Below are 18,886 nucleotides of genomic sequence, written 5' to 3' on the forward strand. Positions count from 1 at the left end.
ACAGAGCCTAGCATAAACAAATGTAAATTGTTGATATATAAATATTTGTTGAATTGAAAAAAAATGGTAAGCTTGAATGGAAATATAAGACAGTAGACATGATTCTTAAAAGCAGTGAAGTAATTGGAAAGAACTGAACTAATTTTCTACATCACATTTTTAAAAGACTGAACAACTCATTCATTCAACAAAAATTTATTACATACTTCTTGTGGTCTGCCCATGCTCAGTTTTGGGCATTGCCGACATTGAAAAATCAGAACCAATTCCTGACTTCTACCTCAGCAGAGGAGACAGAAACATAAACATGACATGTACAGTCTATTAAATGCAGACAACCTAGAGGAAAGGCTCCTAACTTTGGGGATGTAGGGGTAGACTGTTGCCAGAAAAGCCCTACCTAAAGAGACGACGCCTTACCTGAGTCTCAAAAGATAGGATGGGTGAGTGTCTCGGCCAAGACCAGGGATGGGGGTCATCATGAGCCAGGCATGGGGAAACAGGCAAAAATAGTAGTAGCTGGTAGGGTAAATGTAGGTGACAGAATCCTTGCCCTCCTCAGAACTATTACATATTTCCACCTCTGTACATTAAGCATAGAGAATTGATAGATAAATCAGTTGGAAACTGATAGAAATGTCTTATTAACAGGTTTAAGAGCCCCAGCATTTGGTCACGTACCGACTCCTTATCTCTGTGTCCATCCTTGTCTTCCAGGTTCCGGACATCTGCTGTCCTCTGTCTGCCTTCGTTTTCACAAAAGCCTTCCTTTACCCCCTTGCTTTCTCCACCTCTGTGATTCAATGATGAATAAGCAACATTACATTTAAACCCAGTTTGTTTAAATCTGACTTCCTTCAAAGCTCTCTGTTGGTGATTTGTTGTCGATGATGTGGCATAACTCTTAAACCATGCTTAAGTGATGCTTCTTATCCACCATGGTCCTGAGTTCTAATACTTTCCTGTGCATTTGCAGAATGTTCACAGTGAAATCTGAAGCTCTTGTGTGTTTTCAGACTAATAATTCACTCATATTATGGAGTCTTGCTCTTTGCAGTGGAAATTTGATGATCTTTTTTACTTCCTCTTACAGGTCAAAGAAATTTTTTAGTTTTATAGAAGGGTGCCTGGTGAAGAATTACATGCAGCGACCCTCCACAGAGCAGCTTTTGAAACATCCTTTTATAAGGGATCAGCCAAATGAAAGGCAAGTTAGAATCCAGCTTAAGGACCATATAGACCGGACCAGAAAGAAGAGAGGAGAGAAAGGTATTGACCTGTTTTTATTTTCATCTTGAAAAAATAATATTTTAGGTTTTTGCCACTAGAATAGGTTACTCCTTTTCCACCCAGGAGTGTGTGCTCCCTTGGCCAGTGCTGGAGTAGCTTGTCTCTGCTCTGCAGGTCGGTCATGAGCCTCAGGTCCAGCCTGGCTCAGGTTGAGCTGACTGGAGCTGCGTGTTGTGTCACCAGGCGGACACCAGATAGAAAGCGCTGTGGCTGGTCAACACGGAGGGGAGTTTCTCTCGTTCCCCCACAGGAGCATGTCTTTGTGCTGCTCTTTTTACTTCATTATGGGTGTTTGTGTTCTGAATACATCACTCAAGGTTTATTGAGCATCACCTGTAAACTTCTGCATCGGTATGTTCACCCGTTTCTCTCCTGCTCAAGAACCCTCTGGGTTTCTCATTGCTGTACTCTGTGCAGGTGGCATGGTCACCTGACTACTTTTCTGTCATTACGGCACAACATGAACATGCCCTTATGCCAATTATTTAACATTCCTTTCTGTTCCCAGTATCTTGGTTTTATATCTTTACATGTTCTGTGTCCACCTGCCTGGAGTGCCCTCTGTTTACCTCTGTCCAGCAAAGTGCAGTCAGGCTTCGTCACCGTTTTCACAGCCCTTCCTCTAAGGCCTCGAGCTCACAGTGATCAAAGAATTATGAATTTATGAATTCTTACCATAACTTTACAGAAAGACATTTGAATACCTGGCATCTTGATAATGAATTTTTCTTGACATTCAAACTTCAAGGTCAAAGAAAAAACTAAAAAGTGCAAGTTCAAGGCGATAAAAGAGTTGTTCACAGTCCTCTTTGGAGGTCTGTTCTAGCTTTTTACATGTTCATTTCAGTCTTCAGAGCTAAATCATCAGTGATGCTCACAACTTTTTCGCCCTCTGATAAATTCAGTTGTAAACGTAATTAAGCTTTGTACGTTAAGCCATGCAGTTACAACGAGTGAACTAAAGTTTGAAAACAAAGCTTGTTCTTGGGAAAAGGTTATTTGTACATTGGATCCTTTTCCCAGTATGTATTTTCTTAATAATAGCTCACAGTCCTGGAACATTTGCTGTGTGCCAGGCATTTACCAGCTACTCAGCCTGGAGTCTCGTGCACATTTGCGGGTGGGAACAGTGGAGCACTTTATCTTCATTTTTTAGTTTTCAAGTCACAGTGGCCTTTTTTCCCCCTTGGCATTCATTTACCTTTCAAATACCCTCATCCCCTTGTCAATAAGGAATAGCTTATAGTACAAAATTTTAAACATAACAGAGTGTACTATTTAAAGGAGTCCAAAGATTATTTAGGTTGGAATTTCCTTTGGAAGATAGGCTATTTTAATATTTTTTAAAATTACATAGTTTTGATTGTCTAGCAATGAAAAGAACTAATGTCATATATAGAGACTGATGAATTTGTAGAAATATTTATGTATAATTATATATGATATAGACTGGAACCCCATTTTAAGTTCTCAGATTTGTTTTTCTTACCAGGACACTGATTTTCAACTTCTGTGTATCTCTGAAAAAAGTTGGAAATGTGTTTTGTGAATAGATTTGTTTTGTAAATCTCTTCAACCTTTTTAGTTTTGATTGCTCTCTGGAGTGCAATGCTCCCTCAAAGTTGGGTACTGACATTAGGTACAGGGTCCAATAAGATGGGCTGTTACTTTGGGGAAAATGGCATAAAACCTGTTGAAGTGAAAACAGGTTGCTCATGTTGAAACTTGTGCTTTATCTGGTGAGAGGAGAGCAACTTTTCTCTCCTTTTGCCATATTGTTTCTGCATCAGTTTTTCCCCGGCTTCATCTTTGTAAATTTGTGGGAACATTTGATTTCATGTCTTTAAGCTCTGAGTGCTTCCTGTGTTTCACCTGTGTTCAGGCCTGCAGACCTTCTTCTGGGCTCTAAGTGGTTCCCTGAGTGCCAACAAAAACCAAATGATGTCTCCTAGTTGCCTTGGTTTGGGCTGTTAAATCTCTTTCTTTTGCATTTTGGCATCAGTGGGACTTTCCGAATTTCCTGACGCTTTGGGGCCACTTTTCTGATGTGTCAAGAGCTTGAGAGCCCCTCTCACAGCCCTGGACCCCCTCCCCAGTGCATCCCATAGGAGCTGTCTGGAACGCAGTAGAATCCACTCTTCCATGCGGAGTAAGGGTAGCCTAGGGAATGCTGCCATTCACTCTGGGAATTGGATGTCATACTCCTCCTCCTTCCAGGTTCTCTGTACACGTTATTAGTTTCATAAAGGACATATTGTTTATTTTTTGCTGTAATGCTCTTGGAGATGCATGTATTATGATTTGTGAACTGTCCCATTTATCTTGCCCTTTTCTTTATAGATGAAACCGAATATGAGTACAGTGGGAGTGAGGAAGAAGAGGAGGAAGTGCCTGAACAGGAAGGAGAGCCAAGGTAATGATAAAGCTACTCACTGTTCAGCTTCCTGCCTATGAAGAAATGGTTTTATATTGATGCCAGGATTTCAAGAAATCTTCAAGTACCTTGAAAGTGCCTTAACATCTTCATTCTTCTTTATCTTTTGAAAGATTCCTGTAAACATTTCCCCCCTCAGGATCCTCGCATCCAGTGGTGCTTCCCCAAGATTGCATTGTTCCCCTCCCTCTGTCATCTGGCAGCGTATGGGGCTGTGTTTGGTTCTGGGGACGGGGAGCCTGCTGCTGGCGCTTGCTGCTCTAGGAAGCGTGAATGGTACACGCTGTGCAGTGTATAAAAGAGGCCTGCTCACAAAGACTCGTCCTGCCCAGGGGCCAGTCGGGCCTCCGTTGAAAAGCACTGCAGTCTTTCCCAAAATGTTTTTTGTTTTGTTTTGTTTTGCTTTTCCCACAAGTGTGGTTATCAGCAATACAGTTCTTTTACTTGTGTACGTTCTGTCCTGATCCATCTTACAGACTATGTTTTGGGTGTCTGTGGCTTCCTAAGGTACCGTGAAGCAGAAGGTTGAAGATTTGGTAGTATGAACCTTAGAGTAACTAACTATTCAGAGAATAGGGGCTTTTAAAATTTTAATAATGGTCTTGCCTGGCAGTTCTTCATGCCTTCAGCTACACATAACTTGACTCATTGAACAAAAAGAGCCTGGAAGGGTATCTTGAAAGACCTGTGGAGACCTATGTCCAGGCAAGGGGAGTTTGAAGAGAGCAGATGAAGAGATAAGAAAATGTACTGTTAAAACTCCATATGTTTTTCTTATTGCATAGGAGAATATTTGAATCCATTTGAGACTAAGTATTTTGGAGTAAATTCATGAGCAGTGTAATTGTCTTGGGTAGGAGCATGATACAAGGAAAGAGGCAGTTTCAGGAGATTGATTTGACATGTTTTTCTGGGTATCGGAAATGGAGCCATGGCTCTCAGCAGGGAGACCAGCTAGCGGTGATGCTGTTTATCTGTGCCGCGGCTCATTCTTGAGACCCACTTGGGCTCAGCTGCTTACTCTGGAAACAGGCAGTGGGAGGGCATACGTGGTAGGACTTGGTGGGAAGTAAGGTGGTCAAAGAGGAAGGTGGTTCCACTTCTACTCATCAAGTGGAAGAAGGGGATTTCCACCTTTCCTTGTACAGAGTTTGAGTTGATGTGAGAATCCTGAGTAGAGATGTCTTATCAAGCAAACATCCAGGATGGAGTTTGAAGATATTTGTGAAATGGATAAAAGATGTAATACTATTGAATGTAGATACAGTTATTCCCATGGGTTTATTAGTTGAGCCTCAGAGAGGGAGGAACTCATTAGGAGGATGAATAGAATAGCAGGCTGAGGCCCCGGTCTCACCTGGAGGGCAGAGTGATCTGTGCGCACCCCTGAAAGCCCTGCTCCTCCTCCTCCAGCTCCATCGTCAACGTGCCTGGTGAGTCGACGCTTCGGCGGGATTTCTTGAGACTGCAGCAGGAGAACAAGGAACGTTCTGAGGCTCTTCGGAGACAGCAGTTACTGCAGGAGCAACAGCTCCGGGAGCAAGAAGAATATAAAAGACAGCTGCTGGCAGAGAGACAGAAACGGATTGAGCAACAGAAAGAACAGAGGCGGCGGCTAGAAGAGGTGGGAAAAGGGAAACGTCCACTTGGTTTTCTCTTTCTTTATTCACATTGGTAGCTAGACACTCAAATGGATGTTTTCTGTGGCCTCCTGACAGAATACCTTTCCCCTGGCTTACCTGTTCAGGTAACTTTGGAGGGAGAGCTTACGCTTTTGGACTGGCAGGCCTACACATTTCTTGTGGTCTTCGAAATGTTTTCCTTGCTTGTAAAAACTTAAGGACCTGCCCCACAGTTACTCATCAGCATATTGTGCTTAGATGCAGAACAGCAGGGGCCCAGAGATAGCATCATACCAGTTCTGCAAAGGCTGTTTCTGTTTGTGGTTTAAGTTGGCAAGCTCAGGCTTGACCTGATTTTTCTTCTCTTGGCCTCTGGGTCCAAGTTCATGTGTACATATTTTTCTGAAACTTCAGACTTTTTCACAGGAAAACATTTTTTCTAAGAATGCCTTAAATTTAGGAGTTTTGTTTTTTTGTTTTTTTTTAATAAATGCCTCAACTGTAGCTCTATTTTAAGAGTAGGGATGAAAGGGGCACCTGACTGGCTCAGTCAAGTGGAGCTTACAACTCTTAATCTCAAGTTGTGAGTTCTAGCCCCATGTTGGGTATAGAGGTGACTTAAAAATAAAGTCTTTAAGAAAAAGAGTAAGGGATGAGAAAAGAATTACACTGGGTATAATGTACCTGCTCTTCTGTAATCTAGTTGTTAATGTAGTGGGATTAGTTATATTCTGCAGTGGGAAAATACATTTTGTACTACCTGCTCATTTAATTCATTAATACTATTAACATTGCTGCTCTGGTTACCCACAGCATTTTCGTTTATAATTCATAGAAACGTCATTTCTCTCTATTTCACTTGGGGCTCAAAAAAAACCTTTTGATTTTTTTTTCCTTTTATTATATATTTCACAGCTCCAAATTTCTCATTCATAGTAGTTTCTGTTTCTACTTAATTCATACACCTTGATTCATATTTCTTACAGCAGAAAAAGAACCCAAAACAACAAGAAAGCCCTGTATTGATATTAAACAGTGGAGTTTAATGTAAATAACAACACATGGTGTATTACCCAAGTTATTTAAGAGTATTTTGGGGTTAGGGGGAATCTTTGTGTGTTTTGTAGTGTGAATCTGAAAACTTTATACTTTGTTCCTAGTTTAGAAAACTAGTGCCTTTCTAACTAAGGAGACTGGAAATATTCAGCCCGGGCTTATGGAAGAAAACATAGGATGTAACCTTCCTCTGTAGGAGGGACAACATTGCTGTTTGTGTAACCCTTTTTGCAGTTTATTTGCAAACTCTTTTGTAGTATTTTTAAGACTCTTCTCAGTGCTCTTTGAACATAACAGAACCCAGAGTGGCCCAGGGTTTATTGAAGTTGAATGTTGACCATTTGAACTTCGTATGTGAGAATGCTTGAGTGTTGAGGCTCTGGCTATTTCTAGTACTTTATGCAGTATTCTCCACTGTCCATTTAAACTCTGGGCTGTACTTTGCCTAAGGACGTGATACAGGTTAGTTTGATGGTTTATAACTTCAGCTCAAGCTCATTTGTAACACATGCCACGGAAATTGCTTTCAGGCCATGTGGTAGTGAGACAAATGTCCATTATCCAGCATCTATAGGGAGGAGGATTGCAAAGTGAAGGCCAGCACTGGCTAGAGAAGAGAGACTGAAATTGGACAGCCATTTTGTTTTATTAGTTAAAACAAAGACTAGAGGATTAAGGATGTCTGCTAAATGAGAACTTTGGACTTTACTTGCTTCAATTAGCCCTTTAATTTCAGCTTCTCAGTAAAAGCTCAAACTCCGAGTCACCTCTTGGCACCTCTTAAGCAGGAAAGATGGAGCTGGGTATGAAAGAGGGAACATTTGCATGAATAGAATCCACTAATTTAGATTCTTGGTGATCTAGCTTCTTTTTACTAGCCTGGGGTAATTGAGTGTTATCTACACTCTAGGTCCCAGGAGGTAATTTGGGAATATTTAAACCATAAATCATTTTTAGCTCTTTATTGGCATTAAAGCTTCAATCAGAACTGTTTGGAGAATAGGGATTCCTTTTGTTATTAACAAAGTAGATAGAGATGGTGAGCCTAAGTCATAAGATAAATGACAATTAAAACTGAAAGGAGAGGGGCGCCTGGGTGGCTTGGTCCATTAAGTGTTCAACTCTTGATCTCAGCGTCATGAGTTCAAACCCCACCTTGGGCTCCACGCCAGGGTTAGAGTCTACTTAGAACAAACAATCAAACAAACGAAAACCCCCTAAAAATGAAAGATAACAAGTATTTGTCAGTGACTGACAAAAAGAAATGGCCTGAAAGTCGGTTGCAGGAAAACTGAGTACAGATTTTCCTTTCTTTGCAATTGCCACAAAAATCAGGCTCACTGGGGCTAAGGACTCCTGCCATCCCTGAGCCCTCTTTGCAAGTGAGTGCTTTTGTCCCTCATAGGTCCTTCATCTTTAAGAAATCAGTATGTGTGGGGCACCTGGGTGGCCCAGTAGGTTAAGTGGCTGCCTTCGGCTCAGGTCATGATTCCAGGGTCCTGGGATCGAGCCCCACATCGGGCTCCTTGCTCAGCAGAGAGCCTGCTTCTCCCTCTGCCCGCCGCTCACCCTGCTTGTGCTCTCTCTCTCTCTGACAAATAAATAAATAAAATCTTTAAAAAAAGAAATCAGTATGTGTGTATACTCCCCTCTTCCTTTGCTCCTTGAGATGTGCTGCTGCTAGGATCCCTCTCCTTTATCTTCCTCCACTTCCCTCTCAGCTCCTGTGTGAACTGGAGGTCTTAGAAGTCTTTGCAGATATTTTCGGGCTGTCTCTCAGTTTTGCTGGAAATGAGGTTTCTGTTTCTGTTTTCCATTTTCCTTGTTGCTTTTGGTTGGTCCCAGTCTGCAAAGGGGAGAGCTCAGGCAGCCAAGTTCACACTGGCAGCTTCAGTCCAGTCCTTTCCTGGACCTCACAACCCCTCAAGTGGTTGAGTCTGCTCCCCAGGCTTTCTCATCAGGACCCACTCGGTATTCTCCACTTACTGAAGTACTGCATCCAGATTCAGAACCCCATGTGGTAATGACCCCCGAATCAAAAATGTTAATATGACTGTATTACCTTTCATATTTAGATGCATCATCATACCTCTGCCTCAAATAGAATGTTGCCTCTAGCTCATTTTTTTTTTCCATAAAAATTTTTCACAGGCCAGCTTTTTCTCCCATTCCATGCTTTCCCTTTTGGGAGGGGAGCGGCACAAATGAAGAATATTTAATTGTATTGTCATCTTATCCTAATGGTTTGTGCTCTTGTTCCATTGAGTCTTGATTTGATATCTATTAACTATTTCTCCCTACTCCCACAACATCTACATATTTGATTAGCATGTTTTCTCATTCTTCGTCTATTTTTAATACAAATATTAAGAGCAAAAGATCAGTGGTCTAAGTTAAGATTGCTACGTTAGTTGGTATACTTGGATATGTTTTTGAACATATTTTGATATGTTACATATTTAACTAAGTTTCTTGACTAGTCTATATACTTCTTCATTTTGACCTCATGGAAACTTACCAAATTATTAGTAAAAGCAAGACATGCTTGTCTGTGGTTTGTTTGCTACTTTAGTAAACTACAAAAAAGGACAATTTCTTAGGGAAGATTTGTTTTGAGCAAGCCTTTGGTGCCATCATAACAACAGCACCTTCTGGTTGGGTTATTTTAACGGTGTATAAATGATCTTTTTAGTATATATAGGAGTCAAAAATCAAACTTTTCGTTTAAGATTAGAATTTGTCCTTTCCTTTAAAGAAAAAAAAACAAACCCCAATTCCCTATCTCTTCCCAGTCTTACCCTTTGGGAAGATGACCCTGGTGCCTGTGCTCCATAGACTGTTTTAGCCCTGGGGTTGCAGTTGTCACTCGGTGATTTTGGTTGCCTCAAGTCGGGAGTCAGTGTTAGTGTCAGCCCCAGCAGTTTCTTTGCTTTTTATTCCACCAAGAGGACACATGGTTATATTCATTTTTAGCATTTCTACCAGTTCCAAAATGACTAAAATTTTAGAGAGGTGGGTGGAAGTGGAAGAAATTAAAAGCAAAGGAAAGTAAGAGAAAAATGAGATCTGTACTGAAGCTAAATTATACCACGAGGAAAACAAAGTTTCTAAGAAAAAAATGAATAAACCGCCCAATGTATTTGTTGGCTTTATCTTGGAAGGAAGACATGGTGGACTCCTTCACCCCTATAGGGTCTCCATGTATTGTAAAGAAAGAGGAACCATTTCCTCACACCTCTTTGCCTACACAAAGGCCTTTGTGTGGCAGATCATGACTATCTCACAGCAAGAGTACACACTAGCACAGTGCTACCTTTTTTTACAGTTCAACCTGTGATACATGCATTGGGGCATGGAAGTGCGCCTACAGCCCAGGCCTTGCTTTCTGTCAAGTTGGCAGCTCCAGGTTTTTTGCAGGGGGTAGCTGTCTTGTCTTTCAGAACTCCATATAAGTTCTCAGGTGTTCTTTTGACATCCTAGTCTAGTGTTTGGTTATATTTACAGCTAAATTTTGTAAGAGTTAGCTTAGTTCAGCAAATGTTGCTTGTTGCCTGAAGATGGGGAAGAATTGTCTTTGGGGAGAAGCAAATAGTTTTTCTCCTAAGGCTTCATCAGAATGTGTACAAATAAACCTCAACGATTGGTGGTATATCTGTGCAGTAAGTAACATGACCTCAGAAAGTGCCTGGAGGTAGCTGAATGTGAAGAACAGACTGGTTTATTAAAGTCAGTTTCTGCTAAGTCCAGTGGAGTGTGTTTAAATGGACCTCACTATTAATCATTGTGACCTATTTAGAAAAGTTTTTAGAATTGTGAGATGAAAGCATTACTTTTAAATACCAAACTACAAAGGGAGCCTAATTAAAGCATAGCTGGAAAAGTACATACTTAGGCATGCTTGGGAAAATTTAAGGAATAGGAAATCTCTTTACAATTTGAAAGATTTGGAAATCACTTTACAGCATCATGCAGTTTTTCAGTTTGTTTGATTTTGTTTTCAAAGAGTGATTTAAGAAAATAATGATGACATCAGTTTGCACATGCTTCACAGGATTATATCATGTTAATCATTCCTAGTGGGGAAAGCCTGAAAAGGCATGTCTGTTAGAGTCTCCTCGGTTTTGGTATTTGAAATCACAGGCATAAGGTTAATCCAGTATGAATTGATGTTACTTAGTTGATGGTTGACGGCATGTGTGTTTTATTTTTGGCTACCTTCTTTTGAGGTTCTATTGCAAGAGGACAGCTTTTCACATTAATCATCTATTAAGATATATTTACTAAGGGCTTTCTTTTAGTTTTAATCATCCTTCCTCCCTTAAATTGAAAGCCTGTTCTGAGTTAGGTGGTTTTTATGGTTGATAGTTTAAAACCTTCCTCTGGGTCCAGTTTACAGTTTCAAATGTTAAAGCATAATGTGGAAGAGGAATCAGTAATTGCGTTGTTTTTTTACTTTAGTCTCAGTCTTGTCAACCAGTTGGTTTGCAAACCAGAACTTGCTTAGTGGGCTATTCCTAGGAAACTCAGCACTTTCCATATTATTGTCTTGTGGATTTTTTTAAAAGTGTATGGTTTACGAGACTTGAAGGAGAGGGACTGTCTAGTTTACCTTTGTGTACTTATCATGGTGCTTAATATTTCTCAAATGGATGAATTGGTCATTTGTAGTCCTAGATGCATCTCTGGAAAGAAGGGACTTGTTCTTGAAGTTTATGCCCATTCTTAAATGGACTTTGGGGCTTGAGATCTCTAATTTGAGTTCCAGAGACACCTTAAAGTACTTTAATGGACCTTATAGAATATCCTGAGGCATGAAACGTGTTGTAAAAAGTCTGAGGCACTATCCAGATGTAATCATTATTGTTTAAGGCTTTATGTACTCAACAAGTGATTTCAAAAAGATGGCTTTAGGATTTGATTGGATCTTGTTAGGACATAGAGATACGAATGGATTCTTTAGTCTTTTAGTACTCTAAATGCTAAATGGCATCCAAGACAGCAGTTTTGTCTTGGATGCCACATGTCCGGTGTGAGAGTTAGATTCAACTCAGAAAAGTATTTATTATGATACCTATGACAGAGTGAAAAAGATGAGCAAAACATGATTCCTGCTCTCAGGGAGTTTATGGTCTTTTTTGGTGTGTTGATCTTGTAACCAAGAGTATGGTACTTTCATAGGGAACAGAAGAAAAAGCCTTTTGGAGGTTTTCATTTGACAATTGAGAACATCAATTGTAGCCTGTTCTTGTTTGTAAGATGTTTGCTTACTGTTATTTTATGGTGTGCATTTTGAATTAAACTTCTAATAATTTTAATTGTGTTGATTAAATTAAATAATTACATAATAATTATATTGACTTTGGAAAACAGTTGAACAAAAACAACATGATGCTTATCTCACTTCCACTGAGAAATCCTGGTAAAGTGACAGAACAAACAAAAATGGTATAAACAACAAGGACAAACGAGAACAAGGAAGGAAACCAAGTTATGGAAATGAGATAGTGCATGGAAGAGTGAAGACTGTAAGAAGGCTAGTACTGCAAATTCTGGAAGAGAGTCAAAAATGAGAGGCAACAGGTGAGGTGGAAAGCATGTGTACAGTTAGATTCTGTGGACAGTTAGATTCTCCTACCCCAGGCAGCCAGGCTGCTGTGTTCCTTGTCTTCGGCTGGAGCAGATACAGACATCCTAGAAAAAATGAGCAGCAGAGCATCAGAACATAGAGAACTCCAGCACAACTGAGTATGTGGAGAGAGGGGTACTGGAAGCACTCTCACCTTAGCTCCCATAGTGCTGGCAACCACACTTATCACAGATGCCACCTTCTTTTCCTACACCTGCTGCTCAACCCAGGCAGGAGATTGGGAGGATGCTTAGAATATTGCAGAGATTCCTCTGTGGAGATTCCAACTAGCCCAAGGGACACAAGGCCCCAATGAAATGACTATACTGCCTCCCATCACCTTGCTCTAAAGCTTAATAATTACCAAGTACTCTCCACAGCCCTTATAGGTAGCTTTTTACTGTCTTACATGTGAGTTGGCAGCCAAGATTGTGGGCACTGAGAAAAATCTTTAACATGAAAGATTCTAAGACAAATGGAAGAAGGACCTTGAAGGAAGTAATGCAGGGAACAGAGTAAATATTTCACACATATGCACATGCACAGAATCTTAATATCCTTAGAATGAGAAGAACATATATTCATGAAATAATGTTCAGAAAATAAGAATTTTTGAAAAGTTTTTTATAAACTAAAACTCCCAAAAAGTAGGGGTGGGTGGGTGTGTGTGTTGGGGGAGGGGGTTAAGTTTATGGGGAACAGAGGAGAAACAAAACAATCCAGGGGCTTTAACTTCCATTTAATTAGATGGTCCAGGAAATAATTACTATAGGGAGAACTATGAAAATAATTCAAGGAAAGTTTCCATAACTAAGAAATAGAAATTTCTGGACTGAAAGATGTACTGAGTACCCAGCACAATGAACAAAAAAAGACCCATAACGCACATACATCATCTTGACATTAAGAATGTCTGGGATGAAAAGAGGATCCCTGAAAGCCACAGTGGGGGGAGCCAGGTAGAGGGGTGTGCATGGGTCTTATACTAAGTATCAGGCATCTGAGTGGTCTGAGATTCTCTAGGAACACCATCAGAAACTAGAAAATGACATGGCCATACTTGTGGAAATCTGAAGGAAAATTACTTCCCTCAGCCAAAATTGTATGTACATTGTGAGGGTAAAAATTCTGTGCCCTGGCCTGCAAAGTCCCTAAAGCCTTTGGCCTTGTCTTCACTCCTCCTCAAGAAGCTACTGGAGGATGTGTTCCCACAAATGAGGAAGAAGGTGACAAGGACTCTAGAAAAGCAATCCTGTACAGGAGAGAGTTGAGAAGGGCTCCTAGTAAGTTGGTGGACGAGTACATACAGGATGCCTGAAGAGCAAACAGTGTTGGTTGGCAGAGGGGAAGAGAGTGCTGTGAGAGTAATCTCTAAGACGAAGGAAAGAATACCTGATTGACTTTGACCATATTGGAAAGAGGTCTGTGGGGGTATAAGACTTGACAGATGATTTTGTGATGGACCCGTAGAAAGCCAGTGAAACAGACAACGACAACAACAAAAATAAGGCAATTAATAGCTTCCCAGAAAACTCAAGTTTGCCTTGCATATGGTTTTCATTTCACCAGAAATTGTTACAGGACTAGACTGGGAGCATAGGACGGTGCTGTATGATGGATATTCTTTAGGAGAAATCATTAGATGGTATCTAAAGTGGAAAAAAAATTTTAAATAGTTCTTATAAACATTATTTAAAAATCAGGTTGTAAATACCATGGGTAAAGCTTAAAAGCATTGAAAGTGGTTATACCTTGGGAGTAAGGAGAAATGGGACACCTTATTTTTGATATAAGCCTTATATTCTTCCCTGACTTTTTAAAGTACTTAGTACTTTAATTAAAAAATTAAAACGTAAGGTGTGCCTGGGTTGCTCAATCAGTTAAGCATCTGACTCTGGATTTCGGCTCAGGGTTGTGATTTCAGGCTCATGAGATCGAGCCCCGAGTCATCGTGGAGCCTGCTTGAGATTCTTTTTCTCGCTCTGCCCAGCGCCCCCCAGGCTCTCTCATGGTCATTACTCCCAGACCTCAGCATGGCAACATCCAGGACTCCATGAAGTTGTTTCCCTCCTGGTTCTCTGGAGGAGTCCTTGCTCATAATAGCCAGAGCATCAACAGAGATGCGGATGGCTTTGCTTTCAAATTAAAGAAAAATTTTTTTGATAATAAGAGGAAAAAGCAAGTGCAGCCTGTGGCTTTTCTTTCTGTTACTGTGATACCATGGGTTTAAGTGGGGACCTTCACTTCAACATCATATCTGCAAATTAAAGAATGTTTAGTAGTCTGCATGGTATATAAGGAAATGACAGTAAGCATATCTGTAAGGCTGTTGTGGGTCTCTGTCTCTGTGGCATGCGGCATTTCTTAGAACAATACAGTGGCCTGGAAGGGTCTTTAATCAGCATCCATCCCAGCAGTAAAAGAAACCGAAGACATAAATCTGATAGAGATAGATACCCTTATATACCCTTTCACTGAGTGTGTATATTATAAAACATGCAAAAAGAGCTATTTTAAAAGGGTGAGCTACAAATATAAATAAATAAAAGTTCAGTGTTTTCTTTTCCTAGACCTCCACTGATTGTCTTGCTTACTTTTAGAGACTGCTGATATAGAGACCTACCATCTTAGTTCTTCACTTCTCTCCTTCTTTCTTTTAATCTCGCTGTGTCAGGGCACTCCCCAGGGTGGTGTGGTGGGCAGGGAGAGGAATGATTCTCTTACCGTTCATTGCTTATGAGCTCTGTAAAATTTTTTTTCACACTGTAGACACCAACTGTTGATTTAAAAAACAAAAAACAAAAAACACCCATTGCAAACTCCACACCATGATGATTGCTGACATAGACTGCCTCCCTCCCACCCCCACCTCACACACCTCTGTTCTGACAAGTCAGGAAATAGGCTCAGGGAGGGGAAGTGGCTTGTACCAGGGAAGTAGAATCAGGACCACAACCTCTGTTCCTTGAGTCATTTCACTTCTCTTTCTAGGACTCCATAGTGGACTACAACTTCTCAAAGGACCCCTCTAACCCATTTTGGCTTCTTTGTTGTCTAAAAGTTGTAAAATTCGGTGTCCGTGTATAAGGTTCTTTGCCTCCTCTGACCTGTTCCTGTTAATCTGATTACTTGGAACCTAAATTCTCAGAAGCTAAGGGGGAATTTTAAGGGTGTAGACATTGCTTTCCTTTCTTTTTGTTTCCCTTTTCTTCATGCTCCTGTTTTCCTTTTGTCTAACTAACTTGGAAGAAAATTATGTACATACCTTATTAGGTAGCTTTCTGTTCAGCTTTGTTGTAATTGTGGGTTCTTTCTTTCATCCAGAGGTGGGGCCCTTCTTGCCTGGCCTGCCAGGTGTTTGCTAAATCCAGTGTATTCTAGCAAGTCATTTCTCTTTTATAAACCTGAAAGTGTCCTGATTATTGCCAGCCTTGCCCATGATTGTTCTCAGAACTAAGCAGTGCTGAGTCTCTCTGTAAAAATCATAGAGTACATGAAACCACTCTCACTCCTCAGGATGGAAGCTTGCACAGAATTTCCATGTTCATGTTCACCCCTTCAAGGAAAACATACCATTTTAAGCTTTCAAACTGATTGAATGAGAGATTCTTCGTGTTTTAGGTTTATTATAATGGAGGCTTTTTGTTTTATTTTGAATGTCTTTATATTCAACAGAGAAGTTCTGAAGCTAGGAATACCTGAAGGAATTAAATAATTTCTATTTAAAGCAAAGAAACCAGTTTCCCAATTGGTAAAACATAATGATTTTTATGACCAGCATTAGAAAAATGGTTGTGTTAGCTACTGCATATTTGTTATAAGCGATGTACTGGTAAAAGCCACTCACTTCTTTTTGCTCCTGTATAGAAAAGGCAAAAGATAGAAAATAAAAGATCTAACTTAATTTGCTTTGAAGTAGAAAGGCTATAGTAACACTGCTTGAATGAGATTTTCATATTTCTTACCTCAAGTTTCTGTGTTACATTGCTCATGAAGTCCTGGGGCTGGGGGAAGTGGTTTTGTTTGTTTTATTTTCTGGTAGCTGGTTTTAAAAAAGAAAGACCTCCCTCCCAAGGGTGCAGGGCAGTGCTCAGGCCCGGTGCCCTGAACACACGCCTCACCATGGCAGTAGAGAAAGGCCTTGGTACAAAAAGCCCTCGATCCTGAGTTCTTTGGCACGTAGGCAGTTGCTCTCTGTTGTCCTCCCTAGATTTGATTTTGAATAGGGTCCTCTTTTTCTCTTTTTTTAAGATTTAAAAAAAAGTATAAAGGCATTAAGCCAGCAAATGACAGGCAGCAAGCGCATTGTATGGGGCAGTGTAGGTGTTTGAATTTAATAAAGATGCCTTGGCCGTTTAAGTTGTAATTTCTAAACAGGAACTCAGTTTTTATGACCCCCACCCCCACCCATGGGAACTGGTGCATTTTTGTGCATTGGATTCTAAGAGCACACAGTGTGGGGGAAAAAAAAAACATTGAAATGTATGGAATAAGAGAGGAAGGTGAGCCAAAAGCTGATTCGGGACTGTATTGAGAGTAGTGGTGATGTATGTACTCAGCCGAGAGGGGCCAGGTACCAAGTGATCCTCTCTCTCCAGGGGTTCCACACATAAGACATTTCTGTACATTTCTCAGGAAATCATTTTAAATGTCTGCCTTCAGAATGAATGCTTGTGGGTGGGGATGGGGGTGGGGGCGGACCCAGAAGGAATACTGAAACTATAATAAATAACTACTTTTATACCCATTATATATATTTGCATCTAGTATCTCCAGTAGCTTTATCCCAAACTTTCTTACTTAATAATCTCAGTATCACATTAAAGTTTGTGGTAATAATATCAGCTTCCTGTGTCTTATATTCGGTAGTTGTGTATTCTTCAGAGCTTTGTGGTCCAACATAGTAGCCACTAGCCACATGTGGCTATTTAAACTTAAATTAACTTCATTGAGACAAAATTGAGAACTAAGTTCCTCAGTTGTGCTAGTCACATTTCAGGTACTCAGTAGCAACCTGGGGCTAGTGGCTCCTCTAGTGAATAGTACTGAGAACATTTTCATCATCCCAGAGAATCTGTTGGATGGCGCCAGTCTAGAGGCTAACATTTTTCATATTTGTGAGAAGAATTGGTTAATTTATGCTTCATACTGTGGAAGTGCTTTATTGACAGATGTCTGGGGCTGGATGGGACAAGCAGCCAGACAAGTGCCCAGTGTGTCCCAGTGTTCTCTTCTGTGGGGTTATACAGGATAGCCAGGATTAGGAAGGGCCATCAGAGTGAGTCTGGTGATGAGTAGCACCAACCTCCCTGTTGATAGGATGCACGATTGGGTCTGGTTAGTGCTATAGGCATTAGAGGCAGAGTGGCCCTTCTGGCTGGGGGCTTGTTTGCTGGGTGACACTGGGCAAGTCACTTAACTCTTCTGAACCTGTTTTCTCATTTGTAAAGTAGGAGTGAAATACCTAATTCCCAGGTCTGTTTTGGGAATTACATTAGGTAACGGAAATGGAGCAAAGACTATCTGACAGCACAGGGCAAGACACATAGTAAGCATGTGTGCCATAGCAGTTTCTTACGTTCATCGTAATAATGCTGGCATTTCTTACCCTTGTTGATGTCCGTTTCTCTTTTTCCTGATACATGCTTCCTTTCCTTCTTTTTAATTATTTCTTACCTTTCTTTGCTCTACTTCTATTCTCTTTTATTCCTTTGTCTTCTTTTTCTTTGGCTTACTACGGGCCCTGTGTAATTCTGTTAGTGATATGCAAGGATAAGGAATTTCCTGTCCGTTGGTTGCTCTTTTCATACGGTGAAGAATGGGGAATAGTTGATATCAAAATGGAACCAAACCGTGTAAAGATTCACAGAAATACACCACCTTTGACCAACATTTATGAGGTTGCTAGTACATAGTGGCCAAGGGGCAGTGTGGAAATCACTCGCCGGTAGAGCTCCCCTCATTAGCACCTACCTGCTACTGGTCAGCAGACTGTCATGAGAGGTGTAGGGGAAGATCCCTGCTGATTACTGTCTTCGCTCCCGTAGCAACAAAGGAGAGAGCGGGAAGCCAGAAGGCAGCAGGAACGTGAGCAGCGAAGGAGGGAACAAGAAGAGAAGAGGCGTCTGGAGGAACTGGAAAGAAGACGTAAAGAAGAAGAAGAGAGGAGGCGGGCAGAAGAAGAAAAGAGGAGAGTTGAAAGAGAACAGGTTAGTTCACAAAAGAATGTTCCACCCATGAATTTTTGAGGTTTGTTGCTTAGTTTAGAGTTGGGGGATTTGGGGCAAAAAGTACACACATGTGAGTGTACACACAACCCATTCAGGACTTCAGAGGTTTCAGAATGCTGAAGCACAGTTGGAAGCACAGCAACAAATTGAGTCTCATCTTTAAAAACTGATGGATAAATCTTTACATTTAGAAACCTTGAAACCAGTTGAGTGGTCTCCAAATAGTGTGATACCCAAAAGATTTCTGAAGATTATCTTCTTGGGTTTGGCTTAAATGCTTTGAACCCCAAATATCTGGATGATAATTAACCTTTTCCTTAGTGAAATTAAAAACCAACCACAAGAGATGTTTGAAGTACCCAGTAGCTAGGAATATTGTATTTACCCCTGTAAATTGAAAATATTGTTTACAATGAATATTGTAATAAACATATTTGCATATAATGCAGTGTATGTCTCTAGCATTAGAAAAACTAATAACACTGTGGTTTTGTTTAGCCAAAAAAGATCATCCATGTTTTGATAATACTTAGAGCATTTTATTGATGCCAGCTATAGTTGTCTTTAGAAATCTCTGTGCCCTGAATCACCTGTGCAAATAAAACCTGACTGTGCTTTTGTGTCTCTG

At 40.5% G+C, this 18,886-nt stretch overlaps 1 protein-coding gene across 50 annotated transcripts in view; it reads left to right on the forward strand.

The window, feature by feature from the left end:
* Positions 1-18,886, forward strand: part of MAP4K4 (mitogen-activated protein kinase kinase kinase kinase 4) — a 188,050-nt gene that overhangs the window by 130,451 nt on the left and 38,713 nt on the right. For all 50 annotated transcript variants that reach the window (XM_027622421.2, XM_027622424.2, XM_027622430.2 and 47 more), the window contains exons 10-13: positions 1,094-1,269; positions 3,631-3,703; positions 5,138-5,348; positions 18,076-18,237. In XM_027622421.2, the coding sequence (XP_027478222.1) occupies positions 1,094-1,269; positions 3,631-3,703; positions 5,138-5,348; positions 18,076-18,237 (622 nt within the window). The remainder of the gene's footprint in view (positions 1-1,093; positions 1,270-3,630; positions 3,704-5,137; positions 5,349-18,075; positions 18,238-18,886) is intronic.

Source organism: Zalophus californianus, chromosome 8 (genome assembly GCF_009762305.2).
Source record: "Zalophus californianus isolate mZalCal1 chromosome 8, mZalCal1.pri.v2, whole genome shotgun sequence".
In the NCBI taxonomy this organism is placed as follows: Eukaryota; Metazoa; Chordata; class Mammalia; order Carnivora; family Otariidae; genus Zalophus; species Zalophus californianus.